At 35.6% G+C, this 22126-nt stretch overlaps 1 protein-coding gene across 2 annotated transcripts; it reads right to left on the reverse strand.

Moving 5' to 3' along the window:
* Positions 1-738: 738 nt before the first annotated feature.
* On the reverse strand, positions 739-21893 carry PPP1R2 (protein phosphatase 1 regulatory inhibitor subunit 2). 2 transcript variants are annotated; one of them, XM_040249245.1, is made up of 6 exons: positions 21434-21893; positions 12295-12402; positions 10223-10300; positions 8720-8820; positions 4762-4929; positions 739-3175 (listed from the first exon to the last, which is right to left on the reverse strand). In XM_040249245.1, exons 1-6 carry the CDS (start codon positions 21553-21555, stop codon positions 3129-3131), a joined length of 624 nt encoding a protein of 207 aa, XP_040105179.1. In that variant the 5' UTR covers positions 21556-21893; the 3' UTR covers positions 739-3128. The 2 variants fall into 2 exon arrangements, with proteins under 2 accessions (XP_040105179.1, XP_040105172.1); XM_040249238.1 differs by having other exon boundaries at positions 8717-8820.
* Between the last annotated feature and the right edge of the window lie 233 nt (positions 21894-22126).

Raw genomic sequence — 22126 nt, forward strand, 5'->3', positions numbered from 1 at the left:
TGTTATAAACCTGGGGGGTAGGGGAATAAAGCCTACAGCAAGTGCAAACCATATTTGCTCACAGAATCCTTTTCATGGAACACACTGAAAAATGCTGGTTTAGGCATATGTTTATACAGGCTAGCTTGGCACTTACTTTGTAACACAGAGTCTATGAAAAAAAAATCGCTTTGTGTTTGAAACATCCTGTTTAGAAACAAACTTGTGGAACACAACCTAATCACATGCATTTGCACATCTCCCACCACTGTATAATTGTGCTCTTAAGATTTTTCCTAAATGGTATGTAAACCTCAAATAAAATTTCAAAAAAATTTCAGATTAAAGTAATATAAAAACTCAAACTAAACACTTGAAAAATGTTACTCCTAAAGCACACGATGTGTATCAATGATCCAAATGAAGTTTACTCGTAAGGTACAACTTCAAAAATGAGGGAATTTCTACACCTAAAAAGGCATGAATAGAGAGTATGAAATTTAGTTATACCCTGTCATTTGGCATGTATGAAACACTGAAACCAAAGAATTTGGCCAAGAATATTTTCCTCACTTAGTAAGATATCTGTTCTGCATGGTTGTTTTGAGGATTATATCTTAAGACACCAAGCACAATGCTGGGCAACTAAACAAATCACTCTACCACAGTGTAGTCCAAGGCCCTCTTCTGGTATTCAGAACACTTAGTAATAGAACACAAGACCTGGGTAGCAAGAAAATAAAATCCACACACAAGCAATTGTCATATGACTGTATTTTATTACAATATGTTCAGTGTACTAATGTTAAGAGGAAAAAATGTAAACAAAATGAAAGTCTAGGGGAAAATGGCACTTTGCTTTAATCTTCAATTTGAAGCTATTTTTAACAATCCATTTATACCATTTTATGTCTCAGTTTTTAAGAGCATCACTGCTGAATTTCAGACTGAAAAATGAATACACAGAAAAGATGACATTAAGGGTTAAGCAGAGAAGAGATAATGATTAAAAAACTGAAAGTAAAACCTACTTTGGCTAGAACTGAACACTGACAGATAACTTTCTCCAAAGGAAAATATAACTTGAGTCATAAAGGTTCATGTTTTGTATAGTTCAATACCACATCAATTAGAAACTCATGACAATGATAACAATTTTACTCAGTCACATTCGATTACCTAAAATTCTACTGAGCATGCTATTTGCCATGTCTTATTCCTCTGAGATAACTATCTATTTCCAGAAACCAGAAATGCAAGTTTGCCTATGATTGAAGTTTCAACAAATAATTTGTAGAAAACACCAAAAGGATCAGTTGTTAAAGTTCCTACCTGTTCTTCACTGTATAGCAGCTATTTCTACAAATAAAGAGCACATGAATACTTCCTAAGAACTTGAAATGAGAAAACCAAAAACAGAGATCTGTGTGTATGAACATATGTACACATATATGTATACGCTTAAATACCCCCAGACAAGTTTAAACAGAGAAGAATACCTCAATATTCTAAATTCAGAAAGTAGGGATAAACACTGTTTAGTTTATAAATCAGTGGTACTACTAGCTTATATGTTTTAGTTAGAACACTATACCTGCAGTTCAGAAGTACTGATTAGATTCCATTAAAAAAGAAGACATCCAAACTAACAAAAACATTCTTCTAACAGTACATCTCCCACTTTTTACTTATCTTGACATTTGATATTTCCATAAGCTTGCAAGTGGGAGATAAGCTGCTCAATAAAAGCCAATTCAAATATACAATATACAGAAATTACTTAAAAAGTCTGCTCATATAATGGATTCTTTCGGTACTAACAAAAAATTAAAATACAAATAATTGACTAGAAATGTAAGCTAAGATACACAGGAACTGCACTTCATTTTAGGGGGAAAAAGTCCAAATCTTATTGCGTTAGAAGAATAAAGAACATTTGTCATAGTATACGTTATCATATTCCCTTTAAGCAGGAACTATTTTAAGCATTTAAATTAAAAAGTGTTCAGAATTCTGTTTATACATTCAGGAACTATCATATCACTGGTTACACACAATTCTCTCATCATGCAAAAAAACCTCAGTTGTTTTCTAAGGTCTAATTAAGCCAAACAATAAACTAATAATAGCACTTTAATTAGCAAGCTGTAAGTCAGAGACATGTAGAAAATTCTGCAGCTGAATTGTATTTCCTGTCTAGTACCGATGCTATTCATTTTCTCCATGTATTAGAAGAATGAATAGGCATTAATAGTCAAAGTAAGATTTTCATTGTTGCAGCAAATGACAGAGTACGTGAGAAAAGGAGAAGTTTCCAATGTCATGACAATCTTTACGATCCTTTATAAAGGTAAAGAATTCTGTGCGTATGTGTGGAAAGGAGTAAGAGACAAAGGCAGGAGTTTTACACAGGTATATAAAGGGAATGCTGAAACTATATTAGAATTATATTTATTCAGAGACTGATCTGAAGTCTGCCCATGGAGTGTACAAAAAAGTCAGAGCAGACGTTAGTGCAAATTTAACCTGACAATTTATTTATGGAAAAAAACTAGTTTTGATGAGAAAAAGTTTAATCCTTTCCTTGTAAACATAAAAGAAACCCAACAGGAATTTTAAAGGTAGTATGCCAGAAAACGCAACAGTAACTCATAACGTACTCCTTTTCAATTAAACACACAAGTTGAAGACACGTGTTAAAATACTTTTCAGACTGAATATATTTATCAGCCTATATGATCTGCTGTTCTAACTGGATTTTGATTTTTTAAAAACCCAACCTTTTATAAGAGCTATCACATCTAGAAGTGAAGAAAATAAATTAGATCCCCTCTCCCTCCCCAAAAGATATTAATTTCTAAAGCATAAAAAGCTATATATCTTATACAAATTAACCAGTGTTCTTACAAAAGTAACGTAGTTTTGGATGACATTATGCTGTATTTGTGGTGAAGTACTAGGCACAAGAATATATGTATCAATTAGGCATTTTCAATCTAATTAGTCTCTTAAAGTTATTTAATTCTTGGCAATATATAATAACTGGTACGTATTTTGGTACTTAAGTCATGAATTGTAGAGAACAAGAAGCAGTATATTATAGTAACAGAGTTTGTATTTGACAATTACTGTGTTGAAAAAAATCTCTTCTATGAACTCTGTGATTTGTTTTGCAGTTGGTCACTTGTAGCAGATCCTGCAATGATATAAGAAAAAATAGCAACATCATTTGTTTATTGAGTATTGCCAAACTTGGAACCACCTGAGCTAAAGTTCCCTTCCACTGCTACAGATGATAAATGAATAGAAAAAAAATCTAAAAAACAAGTAAGACATAGTTCATGCAGACTGAACAATATGAAAGAATCTGCATACCATGTACTAATCTAAAGAGCAGAACAGTGTATCTGCTTAGTGGTAGGACAAACAGGTTTCACACTGAACACTTCTGTGAGTAAGTCACAAATGCAAAGCTATGACAACTCAACTATTCAAAGTTATAAAAGATTTACATTTACAATATAAAAATGGCAAAATATTTCCTTAAATATACCATAGACAAAGGCCAAAGTTATTTTTCAAAAGCTGTGGCTTAAAAAAGAAATCCCTTTAACCATTGGCACAGCAGCGCCAGCACAAATTTCCAATAGCAAATGAGGGGTATTCCCAGTGCTCTGTTTGAGCTGCTACAAGTGGATATTGAAAGTCGGAGTAGAAACTGATGAAAAGTTATAACCAAAGGAATGTTTATGCTGAATACAACAAAAGAAATCACCAAGATACAGAAATAGGTCACCTAAAAATAGATAATAAATTTAAAAAGAGAGTAAAGAGAGACATATAGCAATAATCAATCAAGATAGAGTTTGTTCACGTTAAATACAAGCTGAACAGAATATGGTGAATAAAATCAAAAGGAAGTGCTAATCAAAAGGAAACAAACAAAAGCAAAAGCATAACATGGAGTAACAAAAAAATACTGTAATCTTGATGTTATAATGAGACACAGTCTTTGGGTTCTTCCATAAAAATCACTTACATTTCATATGCTCACCAACACTATAATAATTATCTACTTTCTTAAGACTTAACCATCTAAGTAAGGCACAACACATAAAAGTAAGCTACATCTTCACTCAAAAGTACCAGTCTGCAGTACAGACCAGGCAGATGGGCATAAAATCTGCATTAATGTTATAGAAGATTCACCTTTGTTGAATGCCAGAATAAGTTTATTAAAAATAAATAAAAACAGATTTCCTATGATTGATCAAGAGTTGGTAGGCTGCAGGGGCAGGTTGTTTGAGACTTAAAAACAAAACAAACTAAAACTGGCCAATAACTTGTCAACCCAACAGTCAAAAGTCAACACTGGAAGGATATGACATACTTTATACATGAAGGGATGTCAAAACAGATCTTCCATGTTAAAAACCCGTTACTTTTAAAAGTTTTAACTTTAACTGACATTGTTACAACAAATAAAATATGATCTGAAACATTAAAAATAAAGTATATCTTAATATGAAGATAGACATCACCGCTTGAAGCCAGCAGACCAAACAACACAGACATACAGCACAACCTATGTACTTAAGGCAACTTGATCATAAAAACATTATCAAACTGGCCCATAGGGGTTGAAGTTTTCTAAGCTTTTGGCATAAAAAGTAAATTATAGCAAAATTTTCTGAGGTTCTTCGAAGTTTCAAGCAAAATAAAATATACTACTTAGGCACAAAGGATCGCAAGTGTCTCAGTGATACTTTCAAAACATCTAACCTTGACTTGATTCTTCCATATTCATGCTTTCTCCAGCTGCAGTCTCTGACATTTCTTCATCCTCCTCCTCATCATTTAGGTCTTTTGAGATTAATTGTCTAGCTAACTTGATATTCAGTCCTTCATTGTAGTGAAGCTTCCTTTTCATTTCAAACTGTCGCTTTTTTTCTACAAGATTAAAAAAAAAAAGTAGGCACAGGAAGTCTTTAGCTCAAAGACTGGCAAACTACAGCCTGTGTTCATCTGGTAAGTAAAGTACTGATATTATTGGAACACAGTCACACTCATTTGTTTTTGTAATGCTTAAATATACTTTTGTATTCAGTAGCAGAGTTGAGTAGCTGCACTAGAGACCATATGGCCCTCAAAATCTAAAATATTTACTGTCTGGCTCTTTACAGAAAAAGTTTACCAACCTTTGCCTTAGATGGTTCGTATGTCCATCTTAATGGGAGACTAAGAGGTATTAGTAGTTATATTTGTGAAGGAAACTTAAAGATACAGGAAAATTCTCCAGACAGAGTTGAATGGGATAAAGGAAAACTATAATACCATATACGTATACTAGGTACAAAGCCTGCATGCATGCACATGTGCATATACACATACAAAATAAGACTTGGCAATTAACAGTCTGGATCAAGGAATTATGGGGTGATTTTAGTATTCTCAAATTTTCTATTTTTACAATTAAGAAAAATTTCCTTTAAAAATGTTTATTGCCCATGAAGTCATCACAGAAGCATAAAAATAGCTGTAAATCAACACAACCAACCATATTTTATCAATAGCACTTTAAAGATCTATTGTTTATCAAGAAATATTTTAGAATTTCTTAGACCTGTAAATTAAAAAACAAAAAAGGGATTGACATAAAATTGCCACTCTTCATTTTGTAAAGAGCATTAAAATTCACTCACCATAGGTTTATTAGCATATTCATAAATATAGTTTAATGCCAAAAAAGCATAAGAGAAATTTCTTAAAATAAGGCTATTCAAAGTACTTTCTAAATGTCCTCTAATTCCCTCTCTCAAACCTTCAACTCCTACAGTGGAAGCATGGAGTCTTAACCACTGAACCATCAGGCAAGTCACTCCAAGTTTTTATCATCTACACTTATTTATGTCTTAAAAACAGGTATTTACAGTTCATGTCACTACTGATCAAATACTTTTCAGCCTCTATTTGGGTTGGGAGAGGAAAGTTCTCAAATCAATATCCATCTTATCATTATCCCATAAACATTTGTTTCAAATTACCAAGATCTTGCCAGGCATCTTTCTTCTTTTCTAAGTTACTTTTCTGATTTTACTCTCTGAGAGTATCATATTTTAGAAGAAAGTAAAATTAAAAAAAAAATCAACAAAAGACCAAACCCTTATGACTAACTTTTTAGTGATGACTTTCAGACAATGTAAAAGCCAATACTAAAAAACAACAAAAATTGGTTCTAAATGCCTCCATTACCAGATATATGCACTAAAACGGTAAGACTTTTCTCAGTACAAAGTAAAACACATTCTCTTTAATGTAACTCGGGAAACAAAAAAATTTTTTAATGGTACAATCTTAAAACACATCCATTTCCTTAAATAATCACTAACATTTTATAATTTGATTTTCTAAAAATGTATATTTTATAAAGATGAATCATATTTTGTTGCATATGTTGTTTTCTCACTATATAGTTAGAATGGCCACATTCCAGGAAGCTCAGTTTATGCCTATTGTCTAGTGGAACTAGAACAGTGAACCTTTCACTCTTAAAATGATCTAGAGTTTAGATAATAAACTATATGAAGATACAGTAAAATTCTGCCACATACATAGCAGATTGACTACATAATTTTAAAAGGTTACTAAGTAATAACTTAATCCCCTAGCTTGGTCAAAGGTTTCTGATTTCCCCCTTTGTATTTTCATTGTTTTTTATGAGGTAATATACAGGTAACCCTTGAAAAATGTGGGGGTTAGGAGCACCTACTCTCCTCACAGTTGAAATCCACATTTAGCTGTCCCTTCATATCTGCAGTTTTGCATCTGTGCATTCAACCAGATTGTCTAGTGCTGTATTAGGTATTTAGTGTAATTGGGCCTGCACAGAACAAACCCATGTTGTTCAAGGGTCAATTATGCATAATTCTAAGAGGTATTAAACTTGGGTTTTGCTTGTTAGAGATATTTTTCATTTTGGAATACTCATAATTTATTACGTGATTTATGTATTCATTCTAAAAAAGCTGCTAACACAAGTGGTCTCAACCTTCTTTGAATATCTTTGTATGGCAGAGCAACATAATACAAAAGAGTACAAAACAAAAATTTTAAGGTTTCAGGCCCGGCTATAATGATAATCAACTATCCACTGAACCTGACAAGTAAATTATCCTTTTAATACTTTCCTTTATTGTTTTCCAAAATATAATGCAGAATATACCAATTATTTTATTAAAAATTAGTATTTCCTGTGTACTAACAATATGTCAGAACCAGTGCTAAGTGCTTTAAATTCTTTATTTCATTTAATGAATCTAAATATTTTAAAGCCTCCAATCTAGAAATGTGGATCATTTATGAGGGTCAGAGAAATTAAGCAAATGAGATAAGTGACATACCTGGAGTATAAACTCTGATTTATCTGATCCCATAGCCAATATTTTAATTGTTATGCAACTAGTTACAAGATCAAATCTTCTGAGAATGTTTTCCATAAACAAGGATGTTCGGACACATCACTTGTTTAAAAGCATAAAAAACACCTGTATCAGTAATTCTGCCACTGGGAACTTGAAAAACTTGTGTAAACTGTAACTAGTAAAATGGTCCCCCTGCTGGTTAACTCATGGAACTACAATTTGAGGGGAAAATTCCTTAATGAAAACTGGTAATGGAATAAAAAAATTTGGTTCTCAATACACCATGTTTTCAGAGAATAAGGAATTAACAAGCTCAAGGAACAATTTCTATCTGAAAACTCTTTTCAAGGGCCTCATGGGGTATATTTTCAGAAAACAGGAAGTCATCGAGGGCTGAAGATAGATAGTATCATCAATATAATTTTCTCTTGTATAGCAATTAGGCTCAGACTGTTGCTGCTGGTTTTTACTTTTTTTTGGCTCAGATTGTTTAGTTCAATAAACTACATTCTAAATATGACAGAATGGAATAGCCAATTTTACCTTTGTAGCTGCATGACAAAAATCCTGACAGTTAACTAGCAAATATTTGCAGTCTTAACTCTAGAGTTTCTAAACTTCTTTACAGTACAGATAGTTTCCACATTTCAAGGCTTTAAGTAATAATCTTTCTTTTTTTAAGGGTTTTTTTCTTTTTTCATGCATCTTTCACCCTATACATAGGCTTGGTTTTCCTTTTAAGAATAATTGAAAACAAATTATATATGCAATTCTTGAGGTCATACGTTCACATGCTTCAAAACTACAAAAAGCAACAAAGTGAAACATCTTGTTTCATTCCTTACCTCCACAGATAAGCACTAATACTTGTAAAAACAGGAACATGAACAGGTAGCAATGCTTACCTGTGTATGCACCATATGGACTAAAAGAGCCTTTTTCATCAATGTTGACAGGACTATTTTTATCTCCTTTCCTATGACACTACTGTTCTTTTTGTTCAATGGGACCTAATTAAAAAATCTTTACTCCAAGTCTGATTCATCTGGTAAACTTCACCACTGTCTTAATACAGGAAAAACTACAACCAATTAGCTCTTCCTGTGACCCAGTTTAAGATTATCCAAATACTCAATGACTCTAAATGCATTAATTTAATAAACATTTACTGAGCATCTGCCTAGTATAGACGCTTAGTACAAAGAAAGGAACACTAGTAGTCACTTCAGAGATGGCAGTATTTTCTTGAAATGAGGGGGGACAAAGCTGACATACAATAAACCCACACAAGTAGAATCTGAGTTAAAGAAATAAACTACCTCGTTCTTCAGGTGAGAGGTCACTATCCTCATCTCCACTGCTTTCTTGTTCACGAACTCGATACTTTGGTTCCAAGCTTTCAGCAGCAGCAGCAGTTAATCTATATAATAATAATTTACAAAGAAATCAACATTATGACTGTCTTATATTAGTTGAGTACATCATGAGAAACGCTGGACTGGAAGAAGCACAAGCTGGAATCAAGATTGCCGTGAGAAATATCAATAACCTCAGATATGCAGATGATACCACCCTTATGGCAGAAAGTGAAGAGGAGCTAAAAAGCCTCTTGATGAAAGTGAAAGAGGAGAGCGAAAAAGTTGGCTTAAAGCTCAACATTCAGAAAATGAAGATCATGGCATCCGGTCCCATCACTTCATGGGAAATAGATGGGGAAACAGTGTCAGACTTTATTTATTTGGGCTCCAAAATCACTGCAGATGGTGACTGCAGCCATGAAATTAAAAGACGCTTACTCCTTGGAAGAAAAGTTATGACCAACCTAGATACCATTAAAAGCAGAGACATTACTTTGCCGACTAAGGTCCGTCTAGTCAAGGCTATGGTTTTTCCTGTGGTCATGTATGGATGTGAGAGTTGGACTGTGAAGAAGGCTGAGCGCCAAATAATTGATGCTTTTGAACTGTGGTGTTGGAGAAGACTCTTGAGAGTCCCTTGGACTGCAAGGAGAGCCAACCAGTCCATTCTGAAGGAGATCAACCCTGGGATTTCTTTGGAAGGACTGATGCTAAAGCTGAAGCTCCAGTACTTTGGCCACCTCATGAGAAGAGCTGACTCATTGGAAAAGACTCTGATGTGGGAGTGATTGGGGGCAGGAGGAGAAGGGGATGACAGAGGATGAGATGGCTGGATGGCATCACCAACTCGATGGATGTGAGTCTGAGTGAACTCTGGGAGATGGTGATGGACAGGGAGGCCTGGCATTCTGCGATTCATGGGGTTGCAAAGAGTCGGACAGGACTGAGAGACTGAACTGAACTGAACTGGTATTAGTTGAGTGTCTTATTCAACTTTTGAGTCTCATAAAAGCATCTAAAGAACATTAGTATGCTAGCCATAACCTGATGAGGGGGAAAAAAAGCCAGAGAATGGTAATAGGTATAGAAAACAATAAACAACAAGAAAAGTGGAGACAAGTCTATGAACAGCAAAGGAATAGAACGTTTTTAGGAATTCAACTTATTTTTACCTATCTCACTTGTATCTTCAATACCCAGGTGGCAGGATATTAAAAAAACAAAAAACCTCTATGCAGGAAATCAACATAGGGAATCTGTGTACAGCTTCTGGTACTCATCTACATACTTTGATTTTAACCTAGAAATAAGACTATACAGGTTGCTATGAAAAATCCAGATAAAACTTAATTCATTTAGCACATGCTTTTTATTTACACTTGTACAAGTAAAATGTCTTTAACTGTGCAAAATTAAACACAGCTTTACAGTTGTGGAAAATGCTTTATGGTTATCAATACTTACTTCCGAGCTAAGATATCTGGGGTCAGGGCTTCAGTGGTTTCTGAATCACTCAATGCATCTTCATCATCAGCTACCATACTAAGATGACAAACATTATAAATTAATACTTGAACTATAATTTTTAAGCAGGAAAACAAGGTAGAGAACATAATTCTACTGACCAGAGTAGCAATATATTTATGGCTCTGCTGTCTTCTTTGAAGTTTAATTTTAAATTGTTTCTATTCAATGCAAATACTTAAAAGTATAGCACCAATCAAAAAAAACCTTCAAATAATTCAAAAAAACAAACTACTGCAATCATGAAAATAAATATTGAAAACAAATCATCTGGGAAAAAAAGAAATCAACATTTCAATTATTCTATACAGTAGGAGGGAACAATTAATGCAGAAGAAATCCCATGTGGTTTTAGAATATGTATTTATACATTAACCTGGCTTCCCTGGTGGCTCAGACAGTAAAGAATCTGCGTGCAATGAAGGAGACCCAGTTCGATCCCTGGATCAGAAACATCCCCTGGAGAAAGAAATGGCTACCCACTTCAGTATTCTTGCCCGGAGAATTCCATGGACAAAGGAGCCTGGTGGGCTACAGTCCACATGTCGTCCACATGTCGTCAAGAGTTGGACATGACCGAGCAACTAACACTTTTCTTTTCACTGAAGATAAGACACAAATGATCTATCCAGATACAGGTTAAGTAAAATAACAAAATTAGATCCTAAGACCTAGGAAGTTTAAAAGTTATTTAGCTTTCCCAATCTACTTTCTAATGAAAAATCTGCTCTCCACTTAATGGCAAAAAAATGGTTATCTTTATTATTTAAATATAAACAGTTTTAAAATAATGGCTACAAGCTGTTTTTTTTTTTTTAATCATGTTCGATCTTAATTTTTTTAGGATATGTATCTCCAAGCAACACAGATAAGGGATGTCTACTACCTTTACTGAAAAGGAAGAAAGCACTGACTTTGGATTCTGGTACAATGAAACTCAAGATATGTTTTAAAGTATACATCTGTAATTAGGAGCAAATTAGGAGGATCACTGTCATAAATGACATGTCTATTTCTTCCTTCAAGATTTATTGTTTCAGTATCTGTACTCCTATTTTATTATGTCCTCCCTTCATCACAATCTTCATGTTTATTCGTTTTTACTGTTTTTGCTATCATCAATTTATTATTTCATTTTATCTTCCAAAGTTTCATCCATTGATTTAAAACAGAATTTAACTCTATTTTTTTTTTTTAATTTATCTATTTATTTATTTGGCTGCACCAGGTCTTAGTTGTGGCATAGTGAGATCTAGTTCCCTAACTGGGGATCAAACCTGGGCCCCCTGCATTAGGAGCGCAGAGTCTTAGCCACTGGACCACCAGGGAAGTCCCTCTAACTCTGTTTTAATAGCGACTTCTGTCGTCTTATTTCAGTGACAAACATAAATATTTCAGTCCTGAAAATCTTTTTTCTATACAATCTAGGCATGATCTGAATTAGGTATTTCTAACTTATTTAGAAACCCATTATGTTTACTGGTGCATTGGTCTTCATACTTACTACAGCCACACACTTTCATTTTAATATTCATTAAAAAAAATTCTGGAAGACTCAAAACTAACAAGTCCAATGCAATTATATGAACTACAATATCATTTAAGTTAAAAAATAAGGACATGAGAGAGCAGTAATGTCCACTTTTTTTTTGCATGGGTTAAAAAAGAGTTAACCATCTGTGAAATTATCCCTTTTCTGCAAAGAGAATGAATAAGGCCCTGCTATCTACTTAAGAAGCAAACAAGCCCAACTCTCATCTTCTTTTTTACAAATAGATTACTTTAAGGAAGGAAGAAGTCACTAATCTTAGCATATCATTAGCAGCTAGGGACGACTGAGGCGCAATAAATATACATCTAATACTATAACTGTAACATAAAAAATGGATTTCATAAAGTTCCATGTTATTCATATTACACAAAAATACGCAGGTGGGTTATTAATTAGTGTTCCAGTAACAAATTAAAAAAAAAAACCAACCGAGAAAAGGAATGCTGTGCACAAATACTACCTGTGGTAAGGAGTGCTAGGCTCGTCTATCTTCATTAAACCGTAGTCTTTGTCTGCTGGATGATAGGTCGCCAGGATGTTCATTTCATCCCACTTCTGGGACTTTTTACTAAAATAAAAATTTTTTAAATTTTCCTTAATGTAGTAAAAGACAAAAAACACTCAAATCTCACATTTCAATTTCTATTTGACTGCTAACTTCTATTTTCACATCTTTCTTGGAATAGAAACTAACTTGGGTAAAAGCTGTAAGTAACTATAATAAAATGTAAGTAAATATTTTATATAATACTTAGTGTCCACATATTAAAAACACATCACAGTTGTTCCTTGGGGTATTGGTTCCAGGACCCACATGGATACCAAAATCCAAGGATGCTCAAATCTCCTCTATAACATGGTAGAGTATCTGCAGATAATCTCGTACACCCTCCCATATACATTATATCATTACTAGGTTACTTATAATACCTAATAAATATAAAGTCATAAATACAATATAAAAACTATGCAAATAAATAGCTGCTGGCACACAGTAAATTCAAGTTTTGGTTTTTTTAATTTTCTGGAAATTTTTTTTTCTAAAATATTTTTGATCCATGGTTGGTTGAATCTCAGGATGCAGAAACTGTGGATACACAGGAATACTCAGGTTCTTCACTGGGCATTTATAAAAACCTATTATGACATGTTTCATCTTCATCTAGCCTATAGAACAACAGCAAAAACTGGAATTTATACATTGCTTGATCTCAACAGTTAAGGATTTTGGATCCATCATATATTTTTAACAGTTTGATGAAAAAAAAAACAGAACAGGAATATTTTCCTCGGCCTAATTTATTTAGCAGTATCCATAACAATCAATGAAGAAGGAAACGGCAACCCACTCCAATAATCTTGCCTGGAGAATCCCATGGACAGAAGAACCTGGCAGGCTACAGTCCATGGGGTTACAAGAGTCAGATACGACTTAGCAACTAAACCACTACCAACACCATAACAATCAAAAGAATCAGAACATAAAAACCACAGAGAAAATCTCACTAAATTCAGATACTATTAATGAAGATTTAGATTGTACATAAACTTATAGTTCAGTTTTCTAAGATTTTAGCTTATTTTCTTTTTTTAAATTTGCTAAGAAATGGTATATTCAGATCACCTGAGATAAATCTACTTATGAAAACTAGAAATGCTTTGTAAGTATTTTATGAATATTCTTTAGTATCCATCCAACAAAATACTTGCACAATTACTAAGGTGATCAATGATGCCTTAATTACAAATCCTTATCTATTCATTAAAAAGGATAAAAACAACTTCTCTGCAAGTCAACAACACTGTTACATATACAATTTATGACTACTATATACTTGAAACTAAAACTACTTTAAAAAGAATGTGGATTTTACACAGATTCAAATCATCCTTTCCATATTTGTTCCACATTGGTGACGTTTTACTGCAGATATTTTCAATTTTCCTAAATCTTCCAATACCTGATCTTGAAATGCTCTTGAAGAATGACACACTTAAAATTTTAGTATCATATTATTTTCTTCATATTCTAAGTCACCTTAAAAATGACATGGGCCCTAATGGCAGGTGAGCCTGACTTTACGTTCTTTTGTTTTCTACACTAAAATGCCCACAAGTGTACCCATTTAAGACTAAGCACTTTTTTTCCTTCTTATTTTTATTGTGGTAAAATATACATAATACAAAATTCACCATTTTAACCATTTTTCAGTGTACAGTTCTGTGGCATTAAGTACATTCATATTATTGTACAACCATCTGCTTTTCAACACTGTCTAGGTTTGTCATCACTTTCCTGCCAGGAAGCAATCGTCTAATTCCATGGCTGCTGTCACCATCCGCAGTGATTTTGGAGCCCAAGAAGAGGAAATCTGTCACTACTTCCACCTTTTCCCCTTCTATTTGCCATGCAGTAATGGGGCTGGGTGCCGTGATCTTAGTTTTTTTAATATTTAGTCTTAAGCTGGCTCTTTCACTCTCCTCCACCCTCATCAAGAGGCTCTTTAGTTCCTCTTCGCTTTCTGCCATTAGTGTGGTATTATCCATGAATCTGAGTTTGTTGATATGTCTCTCACCTATCTTGATTCCACCTTGTAACTCATCCACCCCAGCATTTCTCATCATGTGCTAAGCGTATAGGTTAAATACTGTGACAGCAGACAGCCCTGTTGTACTCCTTTCTCAATCTTGAACCAATCAGTTGTTCCATACAAGGTTCTAACTGTTTCTTCTTGATCTGCATACAGGTTTCTCAGGAGACAGGTGATATGGTCTGGTATTCCCATCTCTCTAAGAGTTTTCCAGTTTGTCATGATCCACACAGTCAAAGGCTTTAGCGTAGTTGATGAAACAGAGACAGATGTATCTACATTACATTACAATAAAATATTTAAAAAATAAACATATACAAAATGACTTTTTAAAGTGTGTCCTAATCTCAAAGTAAAAATAAATAATGCTGCTGCTAAGTTGCTTCAGTTATGTCCGACTCTGTGCAACCCCATAGACGGCAGCCCACCAGACTCTCCCGTCCCTGAGATTCTCCAGGCAAGAACACTGGAGTGGGTTGCCATTTCCTTCTCCAATGCATGAACGTGAAAAGTGAAAGTGAAGTTGCTCAGTCGTGTCCGACCCTCAGCGACCCCATGGACTGCAGCCTTCCAGGCTCCTCCATCCATGGGATTTTCCAGGCAAGAGTACTGGAGTGGGGTGCCATTGCCTTCTCCATAATAATGCTAGCAATATTTAATTAAAAACAATAATTTTATCATCATTAGAAGAATGAATATGGCCCTTGCAGTTGAAAAGGTACCCCTCAAATGCTGTAAATCTGTTCTGTAAGATAAATGATAGAAGAAAAGAACTGTAGGATATAAGAAATATTTTCCTAAAATTAAGGATAAAATTTAATAAGCACAACCTTAGCACCTTAACCCACTAACAATTTTGATTTCTGTATATTCTTTCCACTCTGTATAAGAAAAAATACCCAAGCTATCACAGTACATAAAAATAGAGACAAAACAGTACATACAGTATACACAAAAATAGCTCCTACATCAGTATATGCATTTTATCATAATAAGCTGCTTGTATTTTCTAGTCTTTACCTTTTTAGTATTACATGCTTAATATTCAATAATAAACTATTCTCCTAATGTTAAATGTTTAGATTGAATCCAATGTCTTCCTACTTAAAGCAGAAATGTTTGTGCATATTCTATTCAGTGATATTTTTAGGGTAATGAAATGGCAACCCACTCCAGTATTCTTGTCTGGAGAATCCCATGGACGGAAGAGCCTGGTGGGCTACAGTCCACAGGGTAGCAAAGAGTCGGACACGACTGAGCGACTTCACTTTCACTTCACTAGGGACAAGCATATTTAGGTTAAATTGAAGAGCTCTGTAGATCACTCTATGTTGCCACACAGCCTTTTTTTCAAGAGAGCACTGTCTGTAATGTCCCCAAATAATTACTAAAACTTTGCCAGGACACGGTATCTGGGTATTTTGCCCACCTGAGCAGGTATAAATTGATATTTAAACACTGCTTTATGTCTGGTTTCTCTGCTTACTACCTAATAAATAATGAAAAAAAATGCTTATTTTACTTTCCTTGTATGAACTGTTCGCATCCTTTGCCTATTTGCTGGAAAGAGTCTCATTAATTTATTTATAGCTATATAAATGTAAAGAACACACTCAAATTTATGAAGAGGTTTAAACACATTATATATAACTCAAAGGTATATATAAGGTATAAACCATATTATATAGAACCACCTTGTTGGGTTATATAACCCAAATTTTTTGTACTTTGCTTGCCATTTATTTTCTACTATAAACAGAATTAAAGTTTTATATATCCAAAGATTCAGTCTACTTCTTCAACACAATACTGAGAGAAAAAGAAATCCTTACACTGTCAAGATCCAGAGAAATAATATCTTGCAAAACCACGAATTTAAATAAGGGCATAAAACAACAGGCTCCAAAGAACGTTAGAAACTCTTAGGAGGAAAGTAATGAAGTCGGAGAAACTGCCAAGAGGACAAATATTGGAATTAGCACCTCTTAAGTTTTGGTAGAATTAACATCAGCTGAGCAACAAAATCCAAGGAGTAAATTTGAGTTTACTCCCAATACTACCACAACCATTCCTATGACCTTCACTGGGCCATTAATGCCACTTAGAAAAGATAAGGGCACAATCACTTACACTGAAAACCAGCTGTAAGGGTGAAAGCACTGCTGGTTTGAGTTGCTCCCTCTTGGGTGACTGGCTTCCCTGCAGCCTAAGTCTGCACCAGAAAAGGTCACCACTTCTCACTTTCACTTTGATAACTCATATGATGCCATCTCAAAGACCTACAGATCTTCCCTTGTAGCTCAGTGGGTAAAGTATCTGCCTGCAGTGCAGGAGACCACAGTTTGATCCCTGGCTTGGGAAGATCCCCTGGAGAAGGAAATGGCAACCCACTCCAGTATCCTTGCCTGGAAAATCTCATGAACAGAGGAGCCTGGTGGGCTGTGGTCCATGGGGTCTCAAAGAGTTGGGCACGACTGAGCGACTAACACTTACAGTTACAAAGACCTACATACTTCTTGTTGCTTGTGACTTTCTAATTTTTATCCGAGTTTGGAAGCAGGATTTTGCTTCAGGGCGTTAAACTTTAAGCCCACATTTCAAAAAATGGTTCTTTCTTAAATGAAGATTCAACTTCTGTAGGTTGACAAAGTACAATACTTTAAGGTTGAACAATTAAAGACAACAATAAAAGCAATTAGTAAATAAAAGGTCACTTTTGGAAAACTTTAGTCAGTGAGCCTTTGACCATATTCAATATCCCTTTATAGGTAGAAAATGAGAAAGTTGAAGTATGATTACATAAAATTATGTTAAAGGAAATTAAGCACAATCTTTCCAAGCAAAATTTGCCACATTACCTAAGACTACTACAGAATCTGAACTGAACACGGTGAATCCAAAGCATGCTATGTACACAATCCTGTAAGTACGGAAAATTAGGTTTCTATACTTTTAATAGAATAAGACTAACATTTGAAGTACTGTGTTAAACATTTTACATTTAGTAACTCATTTAATAATTAAACTAGGCAGGACTATAATGAATAACTCACTGTTTAAGTCACAGACCTAGTAAGTAGTAAATAGGATTTGAACCCAGGCAATCTGGCCCCATTACTAATCAGTAACCTTAAACACTTCTAATAAGACAAAATTTAGTAACACTTAACATTATATTTTCAACAAACCGAAATGCATGTTTTTCTCACTTTAATATTTCTGAAAACAAAATATATCTTAAAATGGATGACATCTTATAATTGGCGGCATTTTTTTTTCTTGCTGTGACATAAAATCATGGTACATCTTAAAATCAATGATGTCTTGTTTTGATGAAGTACATGTACTTATTCACTGTAACTGTTATGTCTGACATTCACAGGTTTACAATATTCAAGGTATTCAGAAAGAATGGGAATTCCACAATAATGGGGATGACAGTGGTGTAACTAGTGGTATTTTAACACTAGATGTGTGCTACAATGTACTGAGATTATCTATGCCTAATTTTATGTGGATTTACAGATTCTATCCAGTTTTAATTAAACTAACCCTCAGAAAGGGGTACATGAAATAACTACTCATTGAAGATAATAGTACCAATGCAAAGTATAAAGAATAAGAAAATAACAGCACTGTGATATTAAAAAAGATGGTTTGACAAGGACTGTATTAAGAGAGTCCTGAAGACTATGTAAAATATGGCAGTATATAAACCTCACTTTAAGTATACTTTGAACTTTGAGATATTATCTAATTACAAACAAACGTATTTGAAACATTTTATTTTTTCCTAATAAATGATGCACAATCAAAAAGTTTAGAGACCGCTGAAATAGCACATCTCAATTATGACTTAAAAACCCCTTAGTACCATCTTTGTGTTGCATAAACGTTCAGTTATACCCTCTTACAATTGATGGGGTGGGGGAGTGGTTTGCGCAGAAAAGGGAACCCACCACTGTATTTCACGTGATAAAGGCACCAATAAAAGGTATGGTTATTCATGGATTCTGTATTTGGAAATTTGCCTACTTGCTAAAATTTACCTGTAACTTTAAAATCAATACTGGAAGAGCTTTCTCTCTTTCATACATGCATAGAGTGGGAAAAATCTTAGTCTGAACATGCACATGTTCCTAGCTGAGATTAAACCTTGTTTCAGCTCTCTTACTGTAAATGTGTCCTTTTTACAGTCCTATTTAGTGCCATGTTTTTTGCTTTTTTGGTGAACTGCCTGTTCAAAATGGCTCCCAAGGATAGTGCTTAACTGCTATCTAGTGCTCCTAAGCCCATGAAAGCTGTTAAGTGCTTTATGGAGAAAATATGTGTTAGACAAACTTCTTTATTCAGGTATGAATTATAGTGCTGTTGGCCATGTGTCCAATGTTAATGAATCAATATATATTAAATTAGGTGTCTTTAAACAAACAAATTTTTAAAAGGTGATGAAAATGCTGTGACCACCAAAAATTAGGTGTCTTTAAACAAACAAATTTTTAAAAGGTGATGAAAATGCTGTGACCACCAGCTTACAGTAACCTATTTTTATATTTCCTCTAGGAATAACAGTTCCTCATGAACTAATCCAGCATTTGTGGTGACCTTACAGAACGTAACTACTCAGAACACTGAGAATTGACTTAAATTCCTGGTCACTTTTATTAATTAATATGAGATTATTTTGCCTTAAACTCTGGTTCCAACATTTAAAGCTAGACCATTACACTCATTACACTATATTTTTTTAGTTTCTGAAGCTTAAGTGCATTGTAATTGAAAGAGCTATTTATTTCAGTCCTTTATAAACAAAAGGAAAAATACTGGGTGTCATTAAACATTACAAAAACTTTGTTTCAAATATGTTCAACTATACTTTCATTGTTTGCATTCAAAGAGGCTCTCATAAAGTCACTAATATTGGTTGTATGAACTGTGACATAAACAACAATGTACGCTGTATTACCAAAAGAATTACTTTATTTCTTTTATAGTCATACAACACTTACCATGAGAAAACCCATCCCTTTTACTACTTAGAACCAAACATCATAAACTTCAATCAATTAGGGCTTGGCAGCTCCCTTTGAAGATAGGACTATAACCTTCTAATTTAGACAAGTCAAAGCCAACCGCCCTGAAAAAGGCCACTCTTAAATGAATCTGCCCTATTAGCAGCTCCTAGAGAAGGAGCAGCCCTGTGTAAGTAAATCAGTCTAGTAAAGTGGCTTTCCAGGCAGGACTTGGAAGGTAAATCCTAATCAATTATATAAAGACGCCAATACAGAGTGGGGCCATCAGAAATTACAGCAGACTAAGGTTGAGAATAAATAGAAGTAGGGAAAGACAGAAGCAAATCTAAGCAGCTACTTGGTAGCCAAACAGAAAGAAGCTCACGCTGGAGAGTAACTAAATAATTTAAATGCCACTGAGAACCACAGTGCTGTCGCCGAATTCCCTGAAGTCATGTAAGAGTCTTCCATAGTTTGGTTTTTAGACTATCTTAGTCTTCCTGTTACAGCTATGTCTGGTAAGATTCTGTTTTTTCAGTCCCACTACAACCCCCAATCTGAAACAGCTTATCCCAAATAGAGGTTAGAAAATTGCATGTCGGAGAATATAAGAGTCAAACACCCAGGAGTAGGAGAGTTGCTAGATAAATTAAGGCCCGTTCCAACCCCCAAAGGCCACGATTCTAAACTATGATCTTACTTCATGTTTTCCTCAAGACAACACAAATCCCCATAAATTCACCATCACCAAACTGTAGTTCCTTTTATAGCTCTAAAATGATCTTTTTAAACAGGTGTGCCCTAGTTCCAATATTCAAAGTTTTTGGGAACATCCTAATTTTAGCTTTATGACTTCACAGATTTCAACAACTTTTCTTAAGCCTTATTTCCAGCAATGTAAGAGTCCTTGTATGCTAGCCCCTCTATGACTTCTAACCTAGTGTTTTATTTTACACTATATATTATCAGTTTTCCATCTTTTTTTTCCTACTGAGGACTGCACCTTGGGTATCTTTCTCTGAGCCATTAACATCTATTTCATTCTTTTAAAAGGCTGGTCTATTTTCCCATTATACTAATGTACTATAATTAATATTTCACTAGTCCTTCTTAATGGACCTGGGGTTGTTACCCATTATTTACTATCACATACAATACTATAGGTCAACATCTTTTCACATACGTATTTGCCAGTATGCAAAAGCAACTAAATTATCATGGCATCATTTTAACTTGGTACTTTCTGAACTGTTCTGAGCTTAAATATGTCTTTCAAGAGGAACAAAGACTAGAAAACACTCAAATTCTTGTTGCAGATTCAAAAATAATTAGCAATAAGTAGCTTTCCATTAAACATAGATCAGACTGGGGAAATGTCTGTTTCTTTTAATGCAGAGATAATGACAAACCAGAACCCAAGGGAGTGAATGTGGCACGATGCTTTTCTTTCGATAATGTTCACCTAAAAAGGAATGACCGTGGAAGAAGGGCAATTAGAAAAGCGGAGAAATCTCTTTTTCGGAGGAGTCTCTTATTAGTCTACGACTGCATCTTAAAGGATTTCCAATCCAGGAAAATACACTTTAATTATTGAATTTTAGACACTCGTATAGGAAGTGAAGTAATAACCGCTTAACAGGTGAAGCGTTACAACTTCAATTTGATTCTTCAAGATTCCCAATCTCCAAAAGCTTAAAGATCCTGATGTATGTTTTTAAATTATTATATATGTGTATATGTTAAACACATACACACAAGCACACAATAAACGTCATAGCTCCTGCCTTCTTTATAATCACTCCACCCCTAAGCCTGACCGGCGGAGGGAGACCTGAGCCGCGCAGGGGCCGCAACTACGCAACCGCCCCGCCCGCCGGCCGCGCTCGGGCTCGGGATCTGGGGTTGGTCCGGCTGGGGGTCTGCAACGGCACCGGGGGAAAGGTGGGGCTTCCCAGGCTGACCCGGTGGACGAGCGGCTGCCCCTCTCGGCTCTCACCTCAGCTCTTCGTCGACACTCTTGCCGGGCTGTTCGGCCGAGGACACCACAGAGGAAGTCGTAGAGCTCTTGTTCTTCAGGATCCCCTTGATGGGCCGGTGCGAGGCCGTCGAGGCCGCCATTGCCTGCTGCTCCGGCGGTCGGCTCAGCGTCGCTGCTTGGCGGCGAGTTCAGGAAGGAAAGGGCTGGGCGCGAGCAGAAACTCGCCAGGCAGCCTCCGAGCCCGCCTGGGGCTGAAGCGGCCGCACCTGCTGTCGCGGAGACAGCCACCAGAGTTGTTGTCACGACACAACGACTCGGACGCTCTGGCGTCTAGCCGACGCCGCGTGGCTGGCAGCCCTCCGCGAGCCCTTGGCCACCGGCACTCTAACCGTGGCCCGCGGAGAGAAGCCGGCCTAGCGCCGGAACGACGCCGACGCTAATGCCAAGCGGGCCCGCCCTCTCGCGATATCTAGGGCGGGGCGGGGGCGGGGCTGGGCGGGGGCGGGGCAAGAACAATGCCAACCTCCTCGCCCCGCCCCCTTCCCCAGCCCTCTCGGTGAGTTTAGCGCCAACCGCGGCTGGGGCTCTGAGAGCTGTTTGATAGAACCTTAGGAGAGGTTTCCAGTTTGACTCTGTACCGAATGGTAAATCTCTCCAAGCATCGTTGCTCCCACCACTTCATGAGGTTCTTATTGTTAGTTCTGTATTTTA

Source organism: Oryx dammah, unplaced genomic scaffold, assembly GCF_014754425.2.
Source record: "Oryx dammah isolate SB20612 unplaced genomic scaffold, SCBI_Odam_1.1 HiC_scaffold_2, whole genome shotgun sequence".
NCBI lineage: Eukaryota > Metazoa > Chordata > Mammalia > Artiodactyla > Bovidae > Oryx > Oryx dammah.